This window comes from Oncorhynchus clarkii, chromosome 33, assembly GCF_045791955.1.
Source record: "Oncorhynchus clarkii lewisi isolate Uvic-CL-2024 chromosome 33, UVic_Ocla_1.0, whole genome shotgun sequence".
NCBI classification, from domain to species: domain Eukaryota; kingdom Metazoa; phylum Chordata; class Actinopteri; order Salmoniformes; family Salmonidae; genus Oncorhynchus; species Oncorhynchus clarkii.
In genome coordinates, this window is record NC_092179.1 from 14,135,992 (window position 1) to 14,163,333 (window position 27,342).

Sequence of the window (27,342 nt, forward strand, 5' to 3'; positions counted from 1 at the left end):
ATATAACACTTTGTCATCCCTACTGCCTCTGATCTGGCGTACTCACGAAACACAACTACTGTGTTTGTAAATGATGTTGGAGTGTGCCCCTATAATTAAAAATAATATGAAAATCATGCTGTCTTGTTTGCTTAATATAAGGAATTTGATGTATAGCATTTACTTTTACTTGGTACTTTTACTCATGTATGACAATTTAGTACTTTTTCTACTACTGTACTTAAGTACATTTAAAACCAGATCATTTTATACCTTTACTCAAGTAGTATTTTATTGGGTAATATTCACTTTTACTTGAGTCGTTTTCTGTTAAATTGTCTAAGACTTCGCCAGCAGCCAATGAAATTGCAGGGCGCCAAATACAAATCAAGTATTAGGCACCATTTTAAAGATACAATTCTCGTAAATCCAGCCACAGTGTCTGATTTAAAAAATGCATTACAGCGAAAGCGCCACAAGATTGTTAGGTCACCACCAAGCCACAGAAAATAAATAAAATTAAGATAAAATTAATAAGAAATAAAATAAGATAAAATTAATCACTAACCTTTGATGATCTTCATCAGATGACACGCATAGGACTTCATGTTACAGTGCCTTGCGAAAGTATTCGGCCCCCTTGAACTTTGCGACCTTTTGCCACATTTCAGGCTTCAAAAATAAAGATATAAAACTGTATTTTTTCTTCCACAGATTTCCACAGATTCTCGATTGGATTCAGGTCTGGACTTTGACTTGGCCATTCTAACACCTGGATATGTTTATTTTTGAACCATTCCATTGTAGATTTTGCTTTATGTTTTGGATCATTGTCTTGTTGGAAGACAAATCTCCGTCCCAGTCTCAGGTCTTTTGCAGACTCCATCAGGTTTTCTTCCAGAATGGTCCTGTATTTGGCTCCATCCATCTTCCCATCAATTTTAACCATCTTCCCTGTCCCTGCTGAAGAAAAGCAGGCCCAAACCATGATGCTGCCACCACCATGTTTGACAGTGGGGATGGTGTGTTCAGCTGTGTTGCTTTTACGCCAAACATAACGTTTTGCATTGTTGCCAAAAAGTTCAATTTTGGTTTCATCTGACCAGAGCACCTTCTTCCACATGTTTGGTGTGTCTCCCAGGTGGCTTGTGGCAAACTTTAAACAACACTTTTTATGGATATCTTTAAGAAATGGCTTTCTTCTTGCCACTCTTCCATAAAGGCCAGATTTGTGCAATATACGACTGATTGTTGTCCTATGGACAGAGTCTCCCACCTCAGCTGTAGATCTCTGCAGTTCATCCAGAGTGATCATGGGCCTCTTGGCTGCATCTCTGATCAGTCTTCTCCTTGTATGAGCTGAAAGTTTAGAGGGACGGCCAGGTCTTGGTAGATTTGCAGTGGTCTGATACTCCTTCCATTTCAATATTATCGCTTGCACAGTGCTCCTTGGGATGTTTAAAGCTTGGGAAATCTTTTTGTATCCAAATCCGGCTTTAAACTTCTTCACAACAGTATCTCGGACCTGCCTGGTGTGTTCCTTGTTCTTCATGATGCTCTCCGTGCTTTTAACGGACCTCTGAGAGTATCACAGTGCAGGTGCATTTATACGGAGACTTTATTACACACAGGTGGATTGTATTTATCATCATTAGTCATTTAGGTCAACATTGGATCATTCAGAGATCCTTACTGACCTTCTGGAGAGAGTTTGCTGCACTGAAAGTAAAGGGGCTGAATAATTTTGCACGCCCAATTTTTCAGTTTTTGATTTGTTAAAAAAGTTTGAAATATCCAATAAATGTTGTTCCACTTCACGATTGTGTCCCACTTGTTGTTGATTCTTCACAAAAAAATACAGTTTTATCTTTGTTTGAAGCCTGAAATGTGGCAAAAGGTCGCAAAGTTCAAGGGGGGCGAATACTTTCGCAAGGCACTGTACACAATACATGTATGTTTTGTTTGATAAAGTGCATATTTATATCCAAAAATCTAATTTTACATTGGTGTGTTATGTTCAGTAGTTCAAAAACATGCTGTGATTTTGCAGAGAGCCACATCAATTCACAGAAATACTCATTATCAATGTTGATGAAAATTCAAGTGTTATGCATGGAACTTTAGATACACTTCTCCTTAATGCAACCGCTGTGTCAGATTTCAAAAAAACTTTACGGAAAAGCATAATCTGAGTATGGCACTCAGAGCCCAAACCAGCCAAAATAAATATCCGCCATGTTGCGCAGTCAACATTAGTCAGAAATAGCATTATAAATATTCACTTACCTTTGATGATCTTCATCAGAATGCACTCCCAAGAATCGCAGTTCCACAATAAATGTTTGTTTTGCTCGATAATGTCCATCATTTATGTCCAAATAGCTTATTTTGTTAGCTCGTTTGGTAAACAACGAAAAGTACAAAAAGTTATATTACAGGTTGAAGAAACTTGTCAAACTAAGTATAGAATCAATCTATAGGATGTTTTTATCATAAATGTTTAATAATGTTCCAACCGGAGAATTCCATTGTCTGTAGAAAAGCAATGGAACGAGAGATACCTCTCATGTGAATGCGCGTGACTGAGAACAAGGCTGCTGCCAGACCCCTTAGTCAAAACAGCTCTCCCACTTCACAGTAGAAGCCTGAAACAACGTTCTAACGACGGTTGACCCCATGCCTTGGGAAGTGCAAAATGACCCATTTTGTATATGACCCACTGTGTATTTGATAGGGGCTGAGTTCAAAAACTACAAACCTCAGATTTCCCACTTCCTGTTTGGATTTTTTTCTCAGGTTTTTGCCTGCCATATGAGTTCTGTTATACTCACAGACATCATTCAAACCGTTTTAGAAACTTCAGAGTGTTTTCTATCCAATACTAATAATAATATGCATATATTAGCATCCGGAACTCAGTTTACTCTGGGCACGCTATTCATCCAGAAGTGAAAATGCTGCCCCCTATCCCAAATGTAATTTTACCTTTATTTAACCAGGCAAGTCAGTTAAGAACTGATTTCTTATTTTCAATGATGGCCTAGGAACAGTGGGTTAACTGCCTGTTCAGGGGCAGAACGACAGATTTGTACCTTGTCAGCTCGGGGGTATGAACTTGCAACCTTCCGGTTACTAGTCCAACGCTCTAACCACTACGCTACCCTGCCGCCCCAAAGAAGATTTAAAGTATCTTTACTTTTACTCAAGTATGACAATTGAGTACTTTTCCACTGCTGGTCTACTGCAACTCTGATTGCAATAGAATCCTACTCCGATGCGTTCTGCCTACAACAAAATGTTGAATTGAAAGTGGCTAATATTTTGAATTGAAAGTGGCTAATGTTGAGTTGATCACCATTACCACAGTAAAAAATAGCAACAGTTCGTCTACCCGGCGTGCAGGGCAGCTGAGTAGGGTGCACCTACCGTCAACAGCCCGAGACGAATAATAAAAATAGGAACACAAGGCTTTATCGTTGTTTTTTTTACAGAAATGTTTGGCGATTGACTAGGAATACCTTTGAGATTGACCAATCGGGTTGGTGACAATTGCACTAGAAAGTTTAGTGAAGTTCAATCTTGTGCTTCTCTCTGTGTGCTGATATTTCTCAGCAGCAGTCTTGAGGCGTTTAGAGGGAACATTGGTGTGCAGAATGGATAGGGACAAAATGACCTTGCTGCGTGTAGCGGCTAGATACATGGGCCTACCTAAGAACAGGTGTTTTTATACACAGGTGAATAGCGAGCTGCTAATGGATGGAACACATGGTCGAGAAGACAACCTTGATCCGTGTAGACGGCTAGACGCCAGCTGCTGGGTGAAGAAATGGCCTGGACCAGCCTTCATGTTGATGTGGATACAGCAATAGTATAATTTGCATTTTATACGTCAGGGGCGGGAAACTGGCGGGCAACTGGCGGCCCACGAGCCCCACCCCATTTGAAGGCCCTCAGATCAATTTCCACAAAATAAAAGTTTTTTTTGGGAATTCAGTCAGGTTTCAACTGTTGCGTGTTAGAATACACAAGATGCAATTTTGATGCAAACATTCCTCCACCCTATGGCAGAATGTGTAGACCTGCAGGAAATTAGGAAAATGAGCTGTTTTACAGCTATCTGCCCCATGGCAAAATTAGTAGAACTGTAGCAGTTGCTTTAAAACGAACATTCTCTACACCCCGCGAGCAACTGCAGCCCCTCGTGAGTTTAGATTTGTTGGGGCCCCCCCACCACAATCAAAGTTGCACACCCCTGTCATAGGATATCCTATGACCGCACAACCCTCTGGCTATGACTAGAGAGCAAGAGAGGAGGAGGAAAGAGTAAGGGGAAGGAGTGCTTGACAACTTAGTTGTTTTGCCCTTTAGCATGTCTTTCCCAGTGGGCACGCCCCACCCCCTCCTCCTCCCCAGGTCCTGTCATGCTGGACTCAGGGCACAGGAGGTGGTTGTCTGCAGGTGTTGTACACCAGTTTGTTTCCTGGTGGTGTATACATGGTTCAGTGATCAGTGTACCCTTGCCAACCCTCTACTCTGCCATCAGAACCCCCTCCCTCGTATCCCCTGCTAGCTAAGGTGACATAAATCTATTCTCAAGTCGTATAAAGTACAACTGTGTGTTTGTCAAACATGTTATTCATACCCTATTAAAAATGTGTTTTAAAACACACAACAATGTCATGTACTTCAACAAATTGGGGGGGGAGGGGGGGTAATTAGATTTTTGCAACCGGTAATACTGTAATCAAATAGTAGTGATTGTGGTTGTACCTCCACCCTGTGGGATTTCCACATTTTGGACCCCCATCCCTAAAATTAAAATGGACAACTCCTGAGTGAACATGCTTAATTTTTCACGAGATAGGCACTCAAATTGGGAGTTGTCCAGAAACATCTGTGAAGATGTGGGCCAACAACCAAAGGCTGGTAAAAATCATAAAAACCACATCCCTTGAGTGCATCTGAAATGTCATTATCATTAACTGTAAAGTTACTGTACTTTAGAAAGACTGGATTTCAAGCAATACGTCATTATTAAAATAGTTTTATGACCCCAAAAACGGTGTGTCTTGATGGATGACTGCTGAATTTACGAGGATAAAACAAACAACAGGGCATATTGACGTGGGCATAACGGAAACGCTTCAACTGAAACATTCTAAATGTAACAATCAGTATGAAGTCACTGATGCTGTAGTAATACAGGCTTTAAAGATGGCCTCCAATTAGCACTTTGGTTGCTTTTACATTGGCAGCCCAAATCTGATATTCTGCCCAATTATTGTTCTTTTGACTAATCAGAGCAGGTATTTTGCCTGTAAGAAATCAGTTGGTCTGTCTGTGTAAAACACAGCCTTAATAGCCTTAATATCAAGCAATACTCTTGGTTAAACAAACGAGATTATATATATATATATATATACAGTGCCTTGCGAAAGTATTCGGCCCCCTTGAACTTTGCAACCTTTTGCCACATTTCAGGCTTCAAACATAAAGATATAAAACTGTATTTTTTTGTGGAGAATCAACAACAAGTGGGACACAATCATGAAGTGGAACGACATTTATTGGATATTTCAAACTTTTTTAACATATCAAAAACTGAAAAATTGGGCGTGCAAAATTATTCAGCCCCCTTATGTTAATACTTTGTAGCGCCACCATTTGCTGCGATTACAGCTGTAAGTCGCTTGGGGTATGTCTCTATCAGTTTTGCACATCGAGAGACTGACATTTTTTCCCATTCCTCCTTGCAAAACAGCTCGAGCTCAGTGAGGTTGGATGGAGAGCATTTGTGAACAGCAGTTTTCAGTTCTTTCCACAGATTCTCGATTAGATTCAGGTCTGGACTTTGACTTGGCCATTCTAACACCTGGATATGTTTAATTTTGAACCATTCCATTGTAGATTTTGCTTTATGTTTTGGATCATTGTCTTGTTGGAAGTCAAATCTCCGTCCCAGTCTCAGGTCTTTTGCAGACTCCATCAGGTTTTCTTCCAGAATGGTCCTGTATTTGGCTCCATCCATCTTCCCATCAATTTTAACCATCTTCCCTGTCCCTGCTGAAGAAAAGCAGGTGCAAACCATGATGCTGCCACCACCATGTTTGACAGTGGGGATGGTGTGTTCAGGGTGATGAGCTGTGTTGCTTTTACGCCAAACATAACGTTTTGCATTGTTGCCAAAAAGTTCAATTTTGGTTTCATCTGACCAGAGCACCTTCTTCCACATGTTTGGTGTGTCTCCCAGGTGGCTTGTGGCAAACTTTAAACAACACTTTTTATGGATATCTTTAAGAAATGGCTTTCTTCTTGCCACTCTTCCATAAAGGCCAGATTTGTGCAATATACGACTGATTGTTGTCCTATGGACAGAGTCTCCCACCTCAGCTGTAGATCTCTGCAGTTCATCCAGAGTGATCATGAGCCTCTTGGCAGCATCTCTGATCAGTCTTCTCCTTGTATGAGCTGAAAGTTTAGAGGGACGGCCAGGTCTTGGTAGATTTGCAGTGGTCTGATACTCCTTCCATTTCAATATTATCGCTCCTTGGGATGTTTAAAGCTTGGGAAATCTTTTTGTATCCAAATCCGGCTTTAAACTTCTTCACAACAGTATCTCGGACCTGCCTGGTGTGTTCCTTGTTCTTCATGATGCTCTCTGCGCTTTTAACGGACCTCTGAGACTATCACAGTGCAGGTGCATTTATACGGAGACTTGATTACACACAGGTGGATTGTATTTATCATCATTAGTCATTTAGGTCAACATTGGATCATTCAGAGATCCTCACTGAACTTCTGGAGAGAGTTTGCTGCACTGAAAGTAAAGGGCCTGAATAATTTTGCACGACCAATTTTTCAGTTTTTGATTTGTTAAAAAAGTTTGAAATATCCAATAAATGTCGTTCCACTGCATGATTGTGTCCCACTTGTTGTTGATTCTTCACAAAAAAATACAGTTTTATATCTTTATGTTTGAAGCCTGAAATGTGGCAAAAGGTCGCAAAGTTCAAGGGGGCCGAATACTTTCGCAAGGCACTGTATATATACACGCACACACACATATTTGGGCTACATTTAAATTGGGATAGACTTAATATTGGCTGCCACCCACAATTACGCACCTTACTCTACAAGCATCTTTAAAATCAAATCAGTTTATTGGTTGCGTACAGTTTAGCAGATGTTAGAGCGGGTGTCAGATGCTTATGTTACTAACAGTTAAATGTCAAATAATTAAAATGCAATGGGGAACAAAATACAACAAAAAAAGACAGGACAAATTGGATTAACCCAAATAGCACTGTAGTAGTAATCAAATGCAATCTGTATGCATGTACACCGGGAGAATTTACACAAGATCAGCTAAGAATATGTACAGCAGTAGATATGAGTAAGCTACTGTATGTCAGGTGTATAAATAAATGTGGTGTATAAACGGTGTAATTAAAATACCATGTGCAATAGTAGAATTATGAGCTACGTCAGATACAGCATTTACGTACAGGGTGAAACGGGAAGTGACCAGTGGTTCAATGTCTCTATAGCATGGGACCGCGGCGTTGGCTGCGTGTGTGTGTGAATATGAGGTGTGTGTGTGTGTGTCATAGCTTGTGTGTTTTGTGTGAATGACTGTGCATCACCTGGTACATGGCTAGTGTTGGCTGTTCAACAGTTTTTTTTGTTTGTCTCTCGGTCTTGGCACTGATGCACCTTTACTGTCTGTCGGATGGTAGCCGGTGAACAGTCCTTGGCTTGGGTGGCTGAGGTCCTTAATGATCTTCTTGGCTTTCCTTTGACACCAGGTGCTCTAGCTGGCCTGGACTCTGTTGAACTGGTTTGGTTGGTGGAAAGAGGCCAAATGAATTCACTCTTTTATAGCAATGCCCTGCCTCTTTCCAGGTTGTCGTTATTGGGTTTTTGATTAAGTTTAATGGAGGTGTGTGGCAGCCAATAAGGGGCAGGATCCCCTCCAGGGAAGGGGGGACGTGAGAGTTTTCTACAGTACTTGTAAAACATTATTAGAGATGACCAGGCAGAAGTGAGGGAGGAGCACCCTTCTCAAGTTGAACAGTAGGCCAATCAGAGCCACCCGGTCATATGGTAAACAAGGCAGCATGGTGGATCTTTCAGAATGTATTCACCATACAGTAGACCAATCTGAGCCACCAGGTCATATGGTAAACAAGGCAGCATGGTGGATCTTTCAGAATGTATTCACCATACAGGAGGCCAATCAGAGCCACCCGGTCATATGGTAAACAAGGCAGCATGGTGGATCTTTCAGAATGTATTCACCATACAGTAGACCAATCTGAGCCACCAGGTCATATGGTAAACAAGGCAGCATGGTGGATCTTTCAGAATGTATTCACCATACAGTAGACCAATCTGAGCCACCAGGTCATATGGTAAACAAGGCAGCATGGTGGATCTTTCAGAATGTATTCACCATACAGGAGGCCAATCAGAGCCACCCGGTCATATGGTAAACAAGGCAGCATGGTGGATCTTTCAGAATGTATTCACCATACAGTAGGCCAATCTGAGCCACCCGGTCATATAGTAAACAAGGCAGAATGGTGGATCTTTCAGAATGTATTCACCATAGGGTAGGCCTAGCCTATATATTTCAACTAGTTTCCTTGGGAAGACAGATACCCCATATATATCTTCATTATTTTATTGTGTTACTATTTTCTTTTCATCTATTTTTTGATTTTCTTACTTTTGAACTGCATTGTTGGTAAAGGGCTCGTAAGTAAGCATTTCATGTCTGCACTTGTTGTATTCGGCACATGATTTGATTTAAAGCCATAGCCAACGAGTTTTCATCATGAGTGCAAACACACGTGTGTGTGTGTGTGTGTGTGTGTGTGTGTGTGTGTGTGTGTGTGTGTGTAATTTAGCGCAGTATTGCGTGAGTGTCTTGTAGCCAGTCATAGTTGTCAGTTTGTGTTGCTCCCACCGCCACTCATGTAGCTGCTGACTTGTCACATCCAGGGACTGTTACACACACTCCGCTGCCGTGAATGAGTGTTAGAAGCAAACTTGGGTCCAGTGGCAGGGGGCTGGCACACACTCCAACCCTGCTTACACACTATTTCCCCACATGAACACACACTATAGCTTCTGCCAAGGTCTACCACAGGTTAGATACGGTGATTTTCAGTCCTATACTGTGTATGCGGTGGCAACATTCAAAAGGGGGGAGGGGTTGTTTTGAGCCGCATTTTTTGCAAAAAAAATACAATGTTTTGGCTTGCCTGTATTGCATGTTATTTTGGCATTAATACGTGTCACATATCAGTTTGTAAACGTTGTTAAAAAATAAACTTGGGAAAAAAAGAGCTCCGACTGGGTAAATACGTTTTAAACGGTCATCCAATTCGGAATTGTGAATCTGGAACTCGGGCCTCTTTTAAGAGCTACGACCTGAAGATCATTGACGTCATCATGATTCGACCTTGTTTTTTTGGTGTTCTTTTCCAATTGTCTTGAAAGCACCATAAATCCAGAGAATGCCAGACTTTGATGACTAAATTTGCCCATAAAGCACCGTTGGCCACCTTCCTGTTCAAATGAGCACAGCACAACAAGGTGAGTCCAAAAATGTCTTGTATGCTGCTGCATAAATTATGTAATATGCCAGGGAGATACAGTGGGGCAAAAAAGTATTTAGTCAGACACCAATTGTGCAAGTTCTCCCACATAAAAAGATGAGAGAGGCCTGTAATTTTCATCATAGGTACACTTCAACTATGACAGACAAAATGAGAAAAAAAATCCAGAAAATCACATTGTAGGATTTTAAATTAATTTATTTGCAAATTATGGTGGAAAATAAATATTTGGTCACCTACAAACTCCACTATGGCCAAGACCCAAAGAGCTGTCAAAGGACACCAGAAACAAAATTGTAGACCTGCACCAGGCTGGGAAGACTGAATCTGCAATAGGTAAGCAGCTTGGTTTGAAGAAATCAACTGTGGGAGCAATTATTAGGAAATGGAAGACATGCAAGACCACTGATAATCTCCCTCGATCTGGGGCTCCACGCAAATCTCACCCCGTGGGGTCAAAATGATCACAAGAACGGTGAGCAAAAATCCCAGAACCACACAGGGGGACCTAGTGAATGACCTGCAGAGAGCTGGGACCAAAGTAACAAAGCCTACCATCAGTAACACACTTCAACAATCAAACGCCAGTGTCTGTCTAAATACATTGATGACAAACCTTAACATTGTCGATATTTGGAGAGTGACGCACCCAACAGACAGGGAGTACTCTTTCTTTTCATCAGTTCATAAATCATATTCCAGAATTTACTATTTTTTGTTGGACTCCAAACTAATTTCAGGAGCTGAGTCGGTTACCTATCACCCTATTCTAATTACGGACCACTCTCCTGTGTCCATGGTGCTGAAACTCGACAATATGTCCTGCTGAAAGATGAGGCTTTTTGTCAGTATTTGAAGGAGCAGATTGCCTTTTTCCTCGGAACTAACGACGCGGGGGATGGTGACGACTCCACCCTTTGGGAATCTCTAAAGGCTGTGATTAGAGGTTACATTATTTCTTATACATCAGAGAGGAAGAAATGCGCCAATACTAGGCTGAGAGAAATTGAAAGAGAGTTAGGGGAACAAGAGAACGTTTTTAGGACGAATTCCTCGTATACAGTCCTTGAGAAGATCACAAAGTTAAAATATGAATACAATACCATCCTTTCGAAACGGGTGGGCTCTTTACTTGCTAGAACGCAACAAAGTTATTTTGAACTGGGTGACAAACCACATAAATTATTAGCAAGACAGCTAAGGCATGTACAGGCATCTAGAGCTATTCACAAAATAAAAGACAAGAAGGGTACAATAGTAATAGATCCGCAGGATATTAATAAATGCTTTGCGCAGTTTTACTCAGCTATACCAATCAAAATGCGATGCTACTGATCCACAAACTATGGAACGCTTTCTCGCTGAATGTGAACTTCCTAAACTAGACAGGGGGCAGCTGCTGCACTCGATGCAGGGATAACTTTGGAGGAAATTAACACAGCGACAGCACAATGTCCAATCAGCAAGGCCCCTGGGCCCGATGGATATGTAATAGAATTCTATAAGAAGTACTGCGCCAGTCTAGCTCCACTTATGTTGCGAATGTTTAAACAATCCAAAGAAAATGCCAAACTCCCGCAAACACTGTATGAGGCTACAATAGCACTGATCTTGAAAAAAAGATTCCAACGAGATGTCGTCTTAACGCCCCGTGTCGTTACTCCCCATAGAAAACAAGGTGTTGACAAAGATATTGGCAAACCGATTGAAAACATATATTTCTGACATCATACACCCTGACCAGACAGGTTTTATCCCGGGCCGACATATACACTACAATTTGAGATGTCTTTTCAACGTAATGTATAACGATCATACGGTTGAGGCAGTGGTAATAGCTCTTGATGCAGAGAGGGCGTTTGACCGGATTGAGTGGAAATATATGATGTCGGTTCTGGAGCACTTCGGGTTCGCAAAGGAATTTATTAATTGGATAATAATTATTTATGCACACCCAATGGCGTCCGTGGTAACCAATCAAGAAATGTCGCAGTCATTCCGCTTGTTCAAGGGGTGCCGACAGGGGTGCCCTATTTCGCCTGCTCTCTTCGCTATAGCCATGGAACCCCTTGCTACTCGCATTCGGGCATGTGCCGATATAGCTTCTGTTAAAATAAAGGACACACAGCACAAAATGTCCCTATATGCAGACGATGTTCTTTTGTTTTAGTCCAAGCCTAAAACTTCTATTCCACCATTACTTAACTTGATAAACAAGTTTCTTCTCTGGCTACAAGATAAACTGGCAAAAAAGTGAGTTGATGCCAATATCACGGCCTGTGGATATGCAATTTCTGCAATCTACCCCGTTTAGAACAGTGATGGACAAGTTCACAAGCCTTGGCATTGTAGTGACAAGAGACCTTGATCAGCTATTGAAAGCGAATTGGGACATGAAAATATATCAGCTTAAACAAAATATAGGCAGAGTTTTCCAAAAATCTATATCCTTGGTTGGTCGTATAAACGCTATTAAAATGGTTGTCCTACCCAGGTTTCTTTACCTCTTCCAATGTCTACCCAATTTCATACCACAAAGCTATTTTAAGAAACTGGATTCAATAGTAACTCCATTTTTATGGGATAACAAGGCAGCCAGAATTTCAAAGAAGCATTTATGCAAGTACAAGATAGAGGGGGGCTTTGGCCTTCCTCACTTTAAACTGTATTATTGGGCTGAAAATCGGAACATTGTGTCTTTCTGGAGGGAAAGTTCACCTGCGATGAGACAGAAGGATATGCCTTCATGGCTTTTGATTGAGCAGGCCTCCCGTCAATGTTCCTCACTCCCTGCACTTGTTAATAGTCCAGCATATGTGGAAAAAGCCACTTATGACTCTAACCCAGTCATTTGTCATACGCTTAGGATCTGGAAACAGATTAGGTATTTTCTTAACATACCCACTGTATACATTGACAGCACGATTTGCCTGAATCATGCTTTCCACCCCGCATTGGATGATGTGGTGTTTTCACAGTGGAGGGAGAAGGGGCTCACAACAATTGGTAATCTATACATAGATGGTCAGTTAGCTTCATTTCAACAATTACAGGGAAAGTTCAACATGCCAACAACACATTTTTTCAGATACCTCCAAATCAGGAATTTCGTAAGGACACATATCCCACAGTATGGCATGAAGCCAAATAGTCCTACATTAGATAGCTTGATCCTTGTCATACCCCATTCAAAAGGGTCGGTCTCTAGACTGTATGATGTGCTACAGGCCCACATAGAGGTATCCACAGACACCATTAAAAGGGCTTGGGAACAAGAACTTGGGTCAGAAATCTCAGATGAGAACTGGGTAGAAGCTCTCAGGAATATAAACCACAGTTCAGTGAATGTCAGACACAACCTTGTACAGTTTAAGGCACATATGTCAGAGTCAAGGCCCGCGGGCCACATCCGGCCCGCAAGAAGGTTTTTTACGGCCCCTGGGATGATCTTGATTTATTATTAGAACCGGCCCGCAGCAAGCCGGCAGCCCGCAGATCTTTTACACGCACCAATACTACATTTCCCACAATGCAAAGGTGACGCACCGAGCAGTAGGCTGCTTCATTTCAATATTTATTGGCACAGCAGTCGTCAGCATCACAGTAAAATTAACTTTCAGATACCCATCAAAAATGGCAAAACGGAAGGTGGATACTGAGAACCGGGGGTTTCAAACAAGGTGGGAGTCGGAGTATATGTTCACGAAGGTAGCTGGAAAACCTGTGTGTCTTCTGTGTGGAGAAAGTGTGGCGGTACTGAAAGAGTATAATCTGAGACGACATTATGAAACGAAACACGCGGACAAAAACAAGAATATGGACATGGAACAAAGGCTACAAAAGGCAGAGGAATTAAAACGAGGCCTCAAATCTCGACAGGCTCTGTTCAAAAAAGCCAAATCACAAGGCCAGGCTGCTGTCAAGGCCAGTTTTATTTTGGCAGAAGAGATCGCTAAATCAGCCCGGCCATTTACGGAGGGGGATTTCATCAAAAACTGCATGATTAAAGTTTGTGACGAAGTTTGCCCAGAAAAAAGGCAACTCTTTTTAAATGTGAGTCTGAGCAGAAACACCATTGCCGAGAGAGTAGACCAGTTGTCCATCAATCTAAAAGAGCAGCTTGTGAAAAAGGGAAAAGATTTTATTGCATATTCCTTGGCTGTGGATGAGAGCACCGACATTTCTGACATTGCCCAGTTGTCAATTTTCATCCGCGGAGTGGACTCCAACCTAAGCGTGACAGAGGAGTTTTTGGCTTTACGTCCTATGCATGGCACAACTACGGGGCATGATTTGTATGAAGAGGTGTCAAGATGTGTAAATGAGATGGAGCTGCCTTGGGAAAAACTCGTGGGTTTGACAACCGACGGAGCACCTGCGATGTGTGGACACAGGAGCGGACTGGTGGCGAAGATACGGGAAAAGATGCAAGAGGAAAACGCGACAGGTGAGCTGACAGCTTATCATTGTATCATACACCAGGAAGCGTTGTGCGGTAAAGCCTTGAAAATGGAGCATGTAATGAGCATCATCACGCGCACAGTTAACTTTATCAGAGCCAAAGGTTTGAATCACCGCCAGTTCAAGGCATTTCTGACGGAGTTAGAAACGGAGCATGGTGATTTGCCTTATCACACAGAGGTGCGATGGCTAAGCCAGGGAAAGGTGCTTCAAAGATGTTTCGAGCTTCGTGAGGAGATTTGTCTGTTCTTGGACAGCAAAGGGAAAGACACAACACAACTCCGAGACGAAATGTTTCTGTGTGAAATGGCTTTTCTGTGTGACATTACGAGTCATCTGAATGCAATAAACTTGCAGCTGCAGGGTCGGGATCGTGTCATCTCTGATATGTACAGTACAGTGAAGGCATTTAAAACCAAACTGACTCTGTGGGAGACGCAGATGCGGAAATAAAATTTGAGCCACTTTCCCAGCTGCCAGACCATGAAAGAGAAGCTCTCTACCAGTGCGTTCCCGAGCACACAGTTGGCTGATAAAATAGGTATGCTTGCCGCTGACTTTCGACGCCGATTTGCTGACTTTGAAGCACAAAAAAGCAGGTTGGAACTGCTCGGTAACCCATTTGCTGTTGACGTGGAAAGCTCACCACCAAACCTCCAAATGGAGTTGATTGACCTCCAATGCAATGATGCACTGAGGGCAAAATATGCGGCAGTGGGTGCTGCGGAGTTCGCCCGTTTCCTCCCCGGCACAATGCCCCAGCTGCGCATCCAGGCTGCTCAAACGTTGTCTATGTTTGGCAGCACATACCTGTGTGAACAACTGTTTTCTTTGATGAACCTGAACAAAACATCACACAGAAGTCGACTTACTGCTGAACACCTCCACTCAATTCTGAGGATTTCTTCAGCTCAGAGCCTTACCCCGAACATTGATGAACTTGTGGAAAAGATGGGACACCACCAAGTATCACCCTCAACCTCAAACAAGTGAACATTACTGTGCAATCACATATTTAGAGTTTTTACTCAGTTCAAGTTTAAAAGTTAAAATTTAATATTTGTTTTCACTGCATGTTACTTCTCCTTAAACAAAGTGTTGTTTTTGATTAATAGATTTTTGCACTTTATTTTTTTGTATTTCAATCCAATTATATTTTAAAAATATTTCAGTTGAGTGGATGATAGAAAATTGCTATTATTGTTTTTTCTTTGAAGTAAATTTAGCCCACTTTTGCTAAAATAGAAAATATAGTCTACTGATGGTGCCTTGAATACCGGTTTCTTTCATTTAATGTTCATGTTATGGGGATATTTATATAAAGGAAATTTGTCTTTTGTGTCTGTTGAAAATTAAAGATTACTGACAGAGCCATAAGAAAATATTGCTTTATTTATCTGATCATATTGTAATATATTTGTTAGGTTTTCAGTAGGTTCAATTAGGTTCACTAGACTATATGCGTCATTTAAAAAATTTTCAATGAACATTCGAACAGTCCGGCCCTCGTCTTGTAGCTGATTTTTTTATTTGGCCCTCCGTCCATTTGACTTTGACACCCCTGGTTTAAGGTGATACACAGGTTACATTACTCAAAAGTAAAACTGCACAAAATATTCCCGGACACCTCACCACTGTGTGAGAGGTGCAAGCAGGATGAGGGGACGTTGACCCAATAATTCTGGACATGTCCTAAGTTACATGTTTACTGGGCTTTCATTTTTGATTATTTATCTAGAGCCTTTGATAGAGTTCTAGCCCCAGACCCATTGACCGCTCTGTTTGGTACAGTTGATGGGAATAACCAGGAAGGGAAAGCTGTCTCTCTTTGTACTCTATTAGCCAACAGGCTCATATTGCAATTTTGGAAACTGGAGACTGTACCTACCTTTGAAATGTGGTTACGGGACTTAGGGAATGTAATACATATGGAAAAGATTCAATACAGTACCTCCAATAGAAGTCCAATGTTTTACAAAATATGGCAGCCGATACTGGATAAATGGTCTAGTCCCGCTTCATAACTGGGTTGACGATCTGCTGCTACTCTGTGCTGTACTCCACTCAATATTTATTTTGGGCTTAACTACACTGCTTGTAATGACTATATACTGTCTTCTTATACATGTACCACCTAATAGGATTTTGTTTTGTTTTGTGTATGTGTGAGTTAAGTTTTGTTTTGTCCTCTAAATTGGCCATCCCATTCAACAGTACAATGAATGTCATTGTTAGTATTGCTGTCTTTTTTATTTGATTTTTTATTGTAAAATAATAAACATATATATTTTTTAAAAGTAACACACTACGCCGCCAGGGACTCAAATCCTGCAGTGCCAGACGTGTCCCCCTGCTTAAGCTAGTACATGTCCAGGCCCGTCTGAAGATTGCTAGAGAGCATTTGGATGATCCAGAAGAAGATTGGGAGAATGTCATATGGTCAGATGAAACCAAAATATAACTTTTTTGGTAAAAACTCAACTCGTCGTGTTTGGAGGACAAAGAATGCTGAGTTGCATTCAAAGAACACCATACCTACTGTGAAGCATGGGGCTGGAAACATCATGCTTTGTGGCTGTTTTTCTGCAAAGGGACCAGGACGACTGATCAGTGAAAAGGAAAAAATGAATGGGGCCATGTATCGTCGGTTTTTGAGTAAAAACCTCCTTCCATCAGCAAGGGCATTGAAGATGAAACGTGGCTGGGTCTTTCAGCATGACAATGATCCCAAACACACCGCCCGGGCAACGAAGGAGTGGCTTCGTAAGAAGCATTTCAAGGTCCTGGAGTGGCCTAGCCAGTCTCCAGATCTCAACTCCATAGAAAATCTTTGGAGGGAGTTGAAAGTCTGTGTTGCCCTGCAACAGCCCCAAAACATCACTGCTCTAGAGGAGATCTGCATGGAGGAATGGGCCAAAATACAAGCAACAGTGTGTGAAAACCTTGTGAAGACTTACAGAAAACGTTTGACCTCTGTCATTGCCAACAAAGTATATAACAAAGTAATGAGAAACTTTTGTTATTGACCAAAAATGTATTTTCCACCATAATTTGCAAATAAATTCATTAAAAATCCTACAATGTGATTTTCTGGATTCTTTTTTCTCATTTTGTCTGTCATAGTTGAAGTGTACCTATGATGAAAATGACAGGCCTCTCTCATCTTTTTAAGTGGGAGAACTTGCACAATTGGTGGCTGACTAAATACTTTTTTGCCCCACTGTATGTATACTGTAGCTAAGAAAGTAATACTAAGTTTATGTTGTGTAGTAATCTGTTAGTAGCCCATGTGCCTCACCCTAATAACTTGGTCTATTTTCCCCTCTTAATTTTGCCTACTGTTCTGACTTGATGGTGTACATGTAGCCTACAACCTGTTGTAGAGAAATGTAATCATTGAATATTGTAAGAGCTATCATTGTCTGCTTATATGCCTCCTTCATTTATCCTACGGTTCTGACTTGGTGTACTGGGAGTATACTATAAGAATGACCCATGTTCTGAATTCGGGTCGCTGTACATTTCAAAAGTGCTGAACAAATAGTTATATTGACTACATCCGTCCTAGTTCGCTCATTAATGTCTTAATCGAAATTACGGATGGCCTCTTATCCACTTGTCGCCTTATGCCATAGTTTGTACATCTCAATTGCCAGTAGAAACCACATTTTTTAAAAGCAAGTTAGCCATATTAGCTCGTTTTTTTTAAAGGCAGTAAATGAGGTTGATTAAACTGTTTCGTTGCCAGACACGGCTCCGCTGAAAGCCAGGTGTAGCAGTGGTAAGGTGTTGGGACTGCTGTTGGGACAGCTTTATGTAGGCCCTAACAGTTTGTGGGCACCGTTTGTCACCGTTATAGTACAATTAATGTATTGTTTAGAGTTGTGTTGTGTAGTGGCTTTGCTGTCATGCATCCCACTTTTTTTCCTCCCCACTCAAGATGTACATGCTAAAATCACCACTGTGTGTATGCATTAGATCAGCTGACTAACCTGATGTAATAATGGTAGCTGCTCTATGGATGTCCTCCACACTGCTTGAATAAGACATTACTTAGTCTGGCCCATCTGTACTTGTCCTTCAGTGCAGTTGTGTTTTTAGCTCACTGCTCATTCCTGTCCTGAAGCCTCTAAAACAGAGGAGGTAAAACATCCTACCCGTGGCTCAATCTGTCAAGGTTGTGGCACTGGATTTGTTCACAGTCTCACACACACACACAGTAGGCCACACACACACACACACACTCTGTGCCCACCATCCCCACAGGGCACAAGGAGACCTAATTCTCTACCCTTCATTTGTCTGAGAGCTAAAGTCGTCTCAGGCATCAGACTGGAACTGACATGTGTTAATGTGAGTGGGAACACTGGATAGTTAAGGGAACTGTGTGTGTGTGTATGTGTGTGTGTGTGTGTGTGTGTGTCTGTGTGTGTGTGTGTGTGTGTGTGTGTCCATCCTCATCTATGTTTCTCATATCAGTCTGTGTGAGTTGGATTCATCCTAAAGCACTGTTAGCATTATTAAACACCAAACCCAAACAAATTCATACTGGATGTGATGGTGATGATATTCCCCTCCCAACAGATGGTGGTAAGAAAAATAGGCCATTGTAGAAGTATAATCAATCCTCTCCATCAACAGGTGATGATTCTGCCTTGGCACTGCAACTTTATGGAGAGGGTCATTGACATGGACACTGGTGGTCGGCTGGTGTTTGGCCAGGCATGGCAGGACAGAAATGGCAATGAGTAGTTTTAACCACAAGAGGGACAACGGCTGTTTAATTGGACAGACATATTCAGACACACGCACACACACACACACACACACACACACACACACACACACACACCTCTATTTTTAAGTGCTACATCATTTGGAAGTCAAGTACCTGTAGTCAATTTTCTCCATTAGTCCTATTGCGTAAGCGGGGATGGTTTTGACACGGGCTCTGAGCTGTCTGAGAATAGCCGCTGTCTCTACTGGGACTGGACGATTCCTTCACCTTTACCTGCCGCACACGAATGTAGCCCTTCATTACTAGCCGTCTTGACTGTACAGGTTTCTGTGGAGGACAGCAGCAGGAGTGGTGTGGGGTTGCAGTGGCCAGCTGGTGTGCCTGTAGCAGGGCCCGCTGGATGGATGATCATCATACAACACAACAGCCGTTCCCACCGACCAGGCTGGCACTACACCTGCATTCTGCTGCTGAGGGCAAACTCAACACCAGCCTATTTAGAAATGATTAAAGTAATGCTTTGAAAGAGGGGCTTTTTATGTGCGGTGTTTTTTTTGGAAAGTGTAGCTTAAACATGCAGACCAAGTGGCTGTTTATTTGATGGCTTGATGTTCAGTAGGAATAGAACAGTAACCCACAAGGAAGTGGATGGATGTTACGTCTTATACTCATCATAACCTGCTATGGTCAGGTCAACATCCCACATCGTAGCCATCATCACGGTTCACTGAATTATGATTATCTCTCTTGTAAACATGTGTTTATTACCCGTGTCGACACTGAGCTTACAAAACATCATGGACATCTTCCTAATATTGATCAGAAAATGGTCAATTCATCGAGGCATGGACTACAAGGTGTCGAAAGCGTTCCACAGGGATGCTGGCACCTGTTGACTCCAATGCTTCCCACAGTTGTGTCAAGTTGGCTGGATTTCTTTTGGGTGGTAGACCGTTCTTGATACACCCAGGAAATTGTTGAGCATGGAAAAACCCAGCACTGTTGCAGTTCTTGAACACACGCAAACCAGTGTGCCTGGCACCTACTACCATACCCCGTTCAAAGGCACTTAAATCTTTTGTCTTGCCCATTCCCCTCTGAATGGCACATATACTGTACACTCTAAAAATGAGGTGTTCAACAAGGGTTCTATGATCCTCAAAGTTTTTTTAAGAACCTTAGGGTTCTTGGCAATACCAGTTGGGCTGTTAGGTTCCTGCAAGAACCCCATAGGAGGAGGTGTTCATTCAGGAACCTCCTTAGTTGGTGGGGGTTCTTACAGGAACCTCCTTAGTTGGTGGGGGTTCTTACAGGAACCTCCTTAGTTGGTGGGGGTTCTTACAGGAACCTAACTGCCCAACTGAACATTTTGGATTTGAATTTGAAAGGAGAGCAGGTGCACGCACTTATCTGAAAAATGTAAAGATCTCCTCAATTTAAGGTAAGGTTTGTCTCTTGTATGATCTAAACTTACATTGTCTTTTCAGATTTGTGCAAATCTTTCTAAAACAGAAAATGGACACAATCCAATGGATAACAATCAACAGAGGTAGGAATATACAGGCTATGAGAATATGTTGAAGGCTGCATTGGGTGCAGATGACTGAACTGCTCACTTATGTGTCTGTGTCGGGATAGAGACAAGGAGGCATACAAAGGTATGTCTATAGGTATGTTATGCAGATCACATGTACCATCCTCCTCCCTTACCACTTCAATGAATATCCCAGAGGCCTCTACATTATGGACAAGGTATGTGTATGAAAACCATTATTAAAACAGTTTTTTTCATTCACATTCACCATAAAAACCAAGGTATGAATACTGTCGTGTGGATGTTTTGTTAATCATCTGTATAATTACAATTTTGGGATTCACAGACTTAACCCTCTCTACACCTCTGATGAATATAACAGGAAACCTGCTCAATCACCATGCACTATAAAATTGTTCTGGCTGTGGATACAGAGAACATCAACACATCAACATCAACAGGCCAGAGGATATACCTATTGGACTTGGGTCTCTAATGGGAGTTTATCTCATATTTAGATTTGTTTTTTATTCTGCTTTGCCACTATTAATAAACACTGAGAACAAAAATATTGTGTTATTGTTATGTGTAATATTAATAATAATAACAGGGGAGGGGAAGTAGTTAAATGTACCCCAAAAAGTTCTTCACAAGGTTCTTTGAGGATCCATTAAAAGGGATTCTTTGAAGAACCCTTTTAAAGGGTTCTTTGAAAGACTTATAGGGGTTCCCCCACATTTTCAATTTGAAGAACCCCTAAATGATACTCCAGGAATCTTTTGGTTTTATTAATAAAAATATGCACAAGATAATAGTTTAGTTCTCAGTGTTTATTATGATTTTAGTGGCAAAGCAGAATAAAAACTTGAAATATCAGATTAACTCCCATTAGATCACCAAGTCCAATAGGTATATCCTCTGGCCTGTTGATGTTGATGTGTTGATGTTCTCTGTATCCACAGCCAGAACAATTTTATAGTGCATGGTGATTGAGCAGGTTTCCTGTTATATTCAGAGGTGTAGGGAGGGTGAAGTCTGTGAAACCAAAAATGTTAATTATACAGATGATTAACAAAACATGCACATGACAGTATTCATACCTTGGATTTTGTTCCGATATTGTTCAGATACCTGCTGACACAGACACAGAAGTGAGCCGTTCAGTCATCTGCACCCAAGACAACATATTCTCATAGCCTACATATTCATACTTCTTTGTTGATTGTTATCCATTGGATTGTGTCCATTTTCTGTTTTAGAAAGATTTGCACAAATATCATCTTGCTGTCCTTTTCAAAATCCAAATGTTTCAGTTGGGCAGAACCCCCACCAACTAAAGAGGTTCCTCTTATTGGGCTCTTGGAATAACCTTTTTGGGGCAAATGTCAGTGCCAAGAACCCTTAGGTCATTCGAAGAACTTTGATGATCTTAGAAGAACCCTTGTTGAACCCCAAATGTTTTGTGTGTATAATAACGCGCTTGGCAGGGTAAGAGTCAGTGACCTCGAGCTCGGGGACAGACAATGTCTTTGTTTTCTCATCTCTCCCACTCAGACTGACAGGACACGGGCATGTCCCTCTCTCTCTATTAGCGCGTCCCCGCCTGGCCCGTCCTAGACAATCATTAGTTTATTATTGGCCTAGTCTAAAGATAAAGGTCATGTCGGTGCCATAGCAATCGGCTGAAACAGTATGCTGCGCGCTATTGATTTTCGGTCTAGATGGTGCAAATGAATCTCTCCAGCTCCGGGAAGGACCGTACTGCTCCGTGCGCATGCGTCAAGAGGAGGCTTCTCATTTCGCTGGCTGCTTTATAGTCAGTCCCCGCAGCCCACAGTAGGCAAGACAGTCGCTGCCTGTCTGTCTAGCGGAACGGATATGGCTCCCTACTCACCCCGGCTTTTTCCCAGACCCAAGCGGCTTGTTGCCAGGCGAGGGCCGACATGACAGTACACGGTCGAGAGAAGACCCCTGGCCCGCTCCGCCTGTCGGTCCCGTTAGAAGCAGGGAGAGGAGCAGGTCGATATGCTGTGCTGCTGGCTCTGTGCGCGCTGTGCTACAGCAACTCTCTGCACGGGGAGTTCGTGCACGACGATGTGTGGGCTATCAGCAATAACCCCGACGTCCGGCCCGGGTCCAGCCTGCAGAACATCTTCACCAACGACTTTTGGGGCAAGAGGATGGCGGATAACACGAGCCACAAGTCCTACAGACCGTTATGCATCCTCACCTTCAAGTAAGTTCTCTCTCCCCCCTATAGCTCTCTGTGGTTATCTTCCCAGCATCGGTTGCAAAGTCTCTGTAGTTAACTTGAACAGCTTGGTCTCGGGCTTGAATGAGAAACAATGTTGCTGAAGTTGGTGGCAATGTCCATAAATGTGCTGGCCTCGTCAGCTATCCAACTTGTGATCCGATACAATTAATACCATGTATCGGGTTCTCCGAAATAGGCTAACGTCATAGACCAGCCTACTGTAGGTTTCATCATGCTTTGAGCTGGGTTGAGCTTGGTCGATCGCCAGCGGCTATGAAGGACGCACATCTGCACCTACCATCACCAAACATGTACGTAGCCTATAATGGGTTATAATCAGAATGATACGGCGGTCAGGTTGCGCAGTTAGCTAAACTTGCTGAAGCGTGCCATGAACACTGCACACTCGCAAGAAAATACGATTTTATTTGTGCTCCTTCATCTTAGAATATGTTACAGAAATGCAACGTGAAACATTTTCAAATATCCTAGAGTCGAAATACAGCTGGACCTGACAGATGTTGACCGTTTTTTTCCTACACACTTGTTGCTTCTGTGGAGTCCCTGAATTCGCTCTCAACGTTCACTTCAATGTATTTTTGGCGGATATGTTTGACGCTGCAGAACATTGATCGGCCACATTTTGGGATATTAGTGTTGAATGTTGTCGTTCAAGGGAACTTTTCCAGCCAGTGTCAATTTAATCTCCGGGCACACACACTGGAGAGGACGTGTCACAGGCAGCGCAATGGGACGCGGGAGGGGTCTGGCTCTCCGCGCAAGCATTAGTCAACCAGAAACATTAATCGTTTACAGATTTCACAGATTGATGAAAAACACACTACAGACTATTTGAAAGATGTGTTGATATGAAAACTACAAAAAATAATAATTGACAGAACTGTAGGCTCTGTTTCTATCTAGCACACATAGGATTGATATTTAACCCTGATTTAACTAGGCAAGTCAGTTAAGAACAAATTCTTATTTACAATGATGGCCTAACCCTAACCCGGTCGGTTGTGATACAGCCTGGAATTGAACCAGGGTCTGTAGTGACGCCTTTAGCACCGCTGCGCCACTCGGTTGCCCAAAAGAGGGGGAAGTGAAGTGTTATAATAATAGACATGTCCAGCAGGTCTGTATGTAATCAGTGAGGACACAAAGTGCTTGGATTTCTTCAGCAGACAGTAAAGTTGAAATCTAGACAATAGATATGAAAAGACTGGAATACTAATATGAAGCGTCAGGCGGTAGACAACCATGGGATTAACCCATTCTCTGCCTGGTAAAGCTTTGTGCTTTTTCTTTGCACAGGGCTGTGGATACACACACACACACACCATCCTATGTATGGGACTTATCTATTCTAATACTTTGCTTAGTAAGACATCATCTCCACTGTCACACTGTCGCTGTATCCTCTGACCTCTTCTCAGAGCCTGAACCGTTTGACAACAGTGTGCTGCTCCTCCCCGACACCGCACGATGCGCCAGAAAATAAATGCCAAATAAGTGTTTCTTTCTCTGCGCTACATTCCTCAGTGTTGAGCGTAGGTATCAGCATCCTCTTTGAAAAGGGCACATTCAGAGCTGAAGACGTGTGATGCTGATTATGACAACAGAGAGGTTGTCAGCTGCTGTGTGTGTGCTGAATACTTAGTGCACTGGTTAAGGGGGAGAGGGAAGGCTGATGTGCTGATGCTTTGAATGGGTTTCTCTCTTTTGAGGCGATGGATGGAGCATCTGGTTGTGTAGCGCTCTCCTTCTGGTTCTGCAGTTGGTTACCCACACACTGCTGCCAAGCCAAGCAGCTGAATCTCCATCTACACATAGCCCCAAAGCCGGCCAGATGCATTCTCTGTGGTGTGTACGCTCACTCACAGGCACAAGCTACTCCTGCGTGTCTTACTGTCTCAAGTCTGTAGTCTAATACTTTGTGACGGCACAGAGAGAAGGGAGGAGAGGAGTTGTCAGTGTCTCTGACACTACAGTACCTTGTCTGGTCTCCTCTGTATGTTCTTTAAATTCAGACTAAATTGGGCAAATCTGACTCACATTTACATGTATGCTTCATTATTATGGGAGAAGGGCCTATTTATCACATGTACAGTATATGGGACGGTGGTACATATGGACACACACACACACACACACACACACACACACACACACACACACACACACACACACACACACACACACACACACACACACACACACACACACACACACACACACAAACACATCCTTGAAGTTCTGCTAGGTATATCTGTCATTTCGACATGCCGAGACTCACACCTCATACACACACACACACACCGACACACGCACACATACACCACACCTGTGCCTGTGGGGGCTCTGTGCTCAGTATAGCAGTGTGTTTCTGTGTCCGTGATCACTGTCGGGCCTCTGAGACGGTCCTCAAGGTGAAGGACACACACCCCTGAAGCACTCTAATGTAGCCTACTAATGGAACAATGGCTTTGGGGAGAGAGCAGGAGGGGGACCAGGGGCGAGGGGGAGATAGGAGGAGGTAGAGAGAAGGAGGGAGGGAGGGAGGGAGTGAATGGGATGAAAAGAGAGGGGGGTGACAACAGAGAATGACAGAAAAACAGGCTATGAGATCACGTCAGCTTACGGTCCAGAGCCCCCACCCCCCACCCCACCCCGAATCACACCCAGGGGACATAGTATAAACATGGTACAACAGTGTAAAGGCGCTTGTCGTAACCTCTGAAGCCTCTGTCATATCCCCTGTCCCCTCCAGCACAGCCAGGCTGCCTAGGGACAGTTACTGCATGCTTTAGGAGCTGGATACCTGTCTGTTTCAGCATTGACCAGTGTGACCACTCTACCTGCACGGCTCAACACTTCTAGCACAATACAGGGACTATAGTGCTGTAGCTAGGCAACGGTGAAGCATACATGACACCTGTACAGTGGTGGGCCTAGAGTTTTTCCTGGTCAGGGGATGTGGTGTGGAAAACCTCCAGATCCTAGCCGTAGGCTATAAGAAAGGCCTTGTTTTTCCGGGTCAGATCACATTGCCAGGAAATTGTCCACTGTCCAGTCTCTGGTCTCTAATTGAAATGCATTGGTCTTAATAACAGAGTGCACATCCGCCATGACTCACTGAGAAGGCCTATAACGAGATCACATCAGAGGGCCGGCTTACACATGTTAATACCCTCTCCTCGGGGCATGCTACAACATCCACTATGTCTGATCTATGACGCAACACAGGAAATAGGAGGGGTGGAGCCTGCTTTTCATCATCACTTAATGGATTGGACGATGGCTTTTATGAGGCATCCCCATTATCGCTTATGTATGACAATCAGCTCGACGGTCTTTCCCCCATTAAAACCCATGTTATGTTCTCTTCAGATTCCCTTCTGTCTAGTTAAGTTCTGTTTTCAGATTCTCCAAGTCTTTCATCCTGGAAATGTATGGGTTTCTTCAGTATTAGGAGTCAGACTGTGCAGGCGGTTTAATGATGAGAGAAACAGGCTGTTTTACAGAGATAGTAGTAGTGCTGTAATTTAATTCATAATGGAGGTTTGGGTTTGGGATTCTTCTCTACTCTGAGACGGGGGAGGAATCGCTTAATATATGAGGGCGTAATTACAATCTCACGTAGAAATGCTTTTATGTAACCTGAACTAATGGTTTTCGGTACCTGGGTGTGTAATGGAGATTTTACTATTGTGTTATAACTGTGTGTGGGTAGGGGAAAAATGTCATTTGAATAGACTAATATATGCAGATATAAGATATTTTATATAAAGATTCCAAATGGCTTATCTCGGCCTTATTACACCATCAAAAAACTAGTAATTAAGGGAAGGGAGTTAGATAAGTTAGATACCAGTCCTTAAGTTAGATACCAGTCCTGAATTTAATTGACTGAGGTCGAATGGAATTGACCCCAGCCGTGATTGGACTGTAGTCATTGGTGATGGAGGAAACTGTAAAGGAGGGTCACAGTTCCCGACACAGTGTGGCTGTGAAACATTAGCAGCGGATGTTTCATATCCTGCAGTTTTAGTTTGAATAAGTCTCTTTTCTCTCTAATTATGATGGTAAAATGGTGATTACAATCTTTCTCTCTCTCTCTCTCTCTATCAGATTGAACATCCTCTTGGGTGGAATGACCCCTCTCTACTTCCATGTGGTCAACGTGTGTCTTCACTGTGCCGTGACCTGTCTGCTCATGCACACGTGTGATCGTTGCGTGTTCGACGACCCCCGTCTGGCCTTCCTCACCGCCCTCCTCTTCGCTGTGCACCCCATACACACTGAGGCTGTGAGTATGCACACACACACACACACACACACGACCCCCTCTAGCAGACATGCTTCTTCTCAATGACTCCTCCCTCACGTGTAAGACCAATGACATGGATTCCTTCACATACTGTAGAGTAGCACTACTTTGTGACACATGCAGTCCTCCTCTGACGTGGTAATCTGTGACTGTGTCTTGACATGTGAGACAGGCTCAGGGCTCTCACTCACTCATCTCGCTACTGGGGGAATCAGGTCCCTGTTCAATAAGTCTGGAAAAGGCAACCTTCCCGTTTTCATATTGCAGTTCCAGCTCCGTGAATTTAGCCTTGAATGTTTCAAAAGTAGCGAGGCAATTTTTACAATTTGGGAAATGGATGCAAATCCTGTGTTGAGGCGAATCATAATTCATTCTCACATGTGAAAGAAGAAGAAAGACAGATGTGTTAAAGTTAGAGAG

The 27,342-nt window shown here is 42.7% G+C and overlaps 1 protein-coding gene across 1 annotated transcript in view; it reads left to right on the forward strand.

Annotated features, from left to right (window-relative positions):
- Positions 1 to 22,148: 22,148 nt before the first annotated feature.
- The window catches only part of LOC139393271 (protein O-mannosyl-transferase TMTC1-like), a 115,543-nt gene continuing 110,349 nt past the window's right edge, over positions 22,149 to 27,342 (forward strand). Inside the window, exons 1-2 of the mRNA XM_071141774.1 lie at positions 22,149 to 22,571; positions 26,724 to 26,901. Coding sequence (XP_070997875.1) covers positions 22,279 to 22,571; positions 26,724 to 26,901 — 471 coding nt within the window. The 5' untranslated portion in view covers positions 22,149 to 22,278. The remainder of the gene's footprint in view (positions 22,572 to 26,723; positions 26,902 to 27,342) is intronic.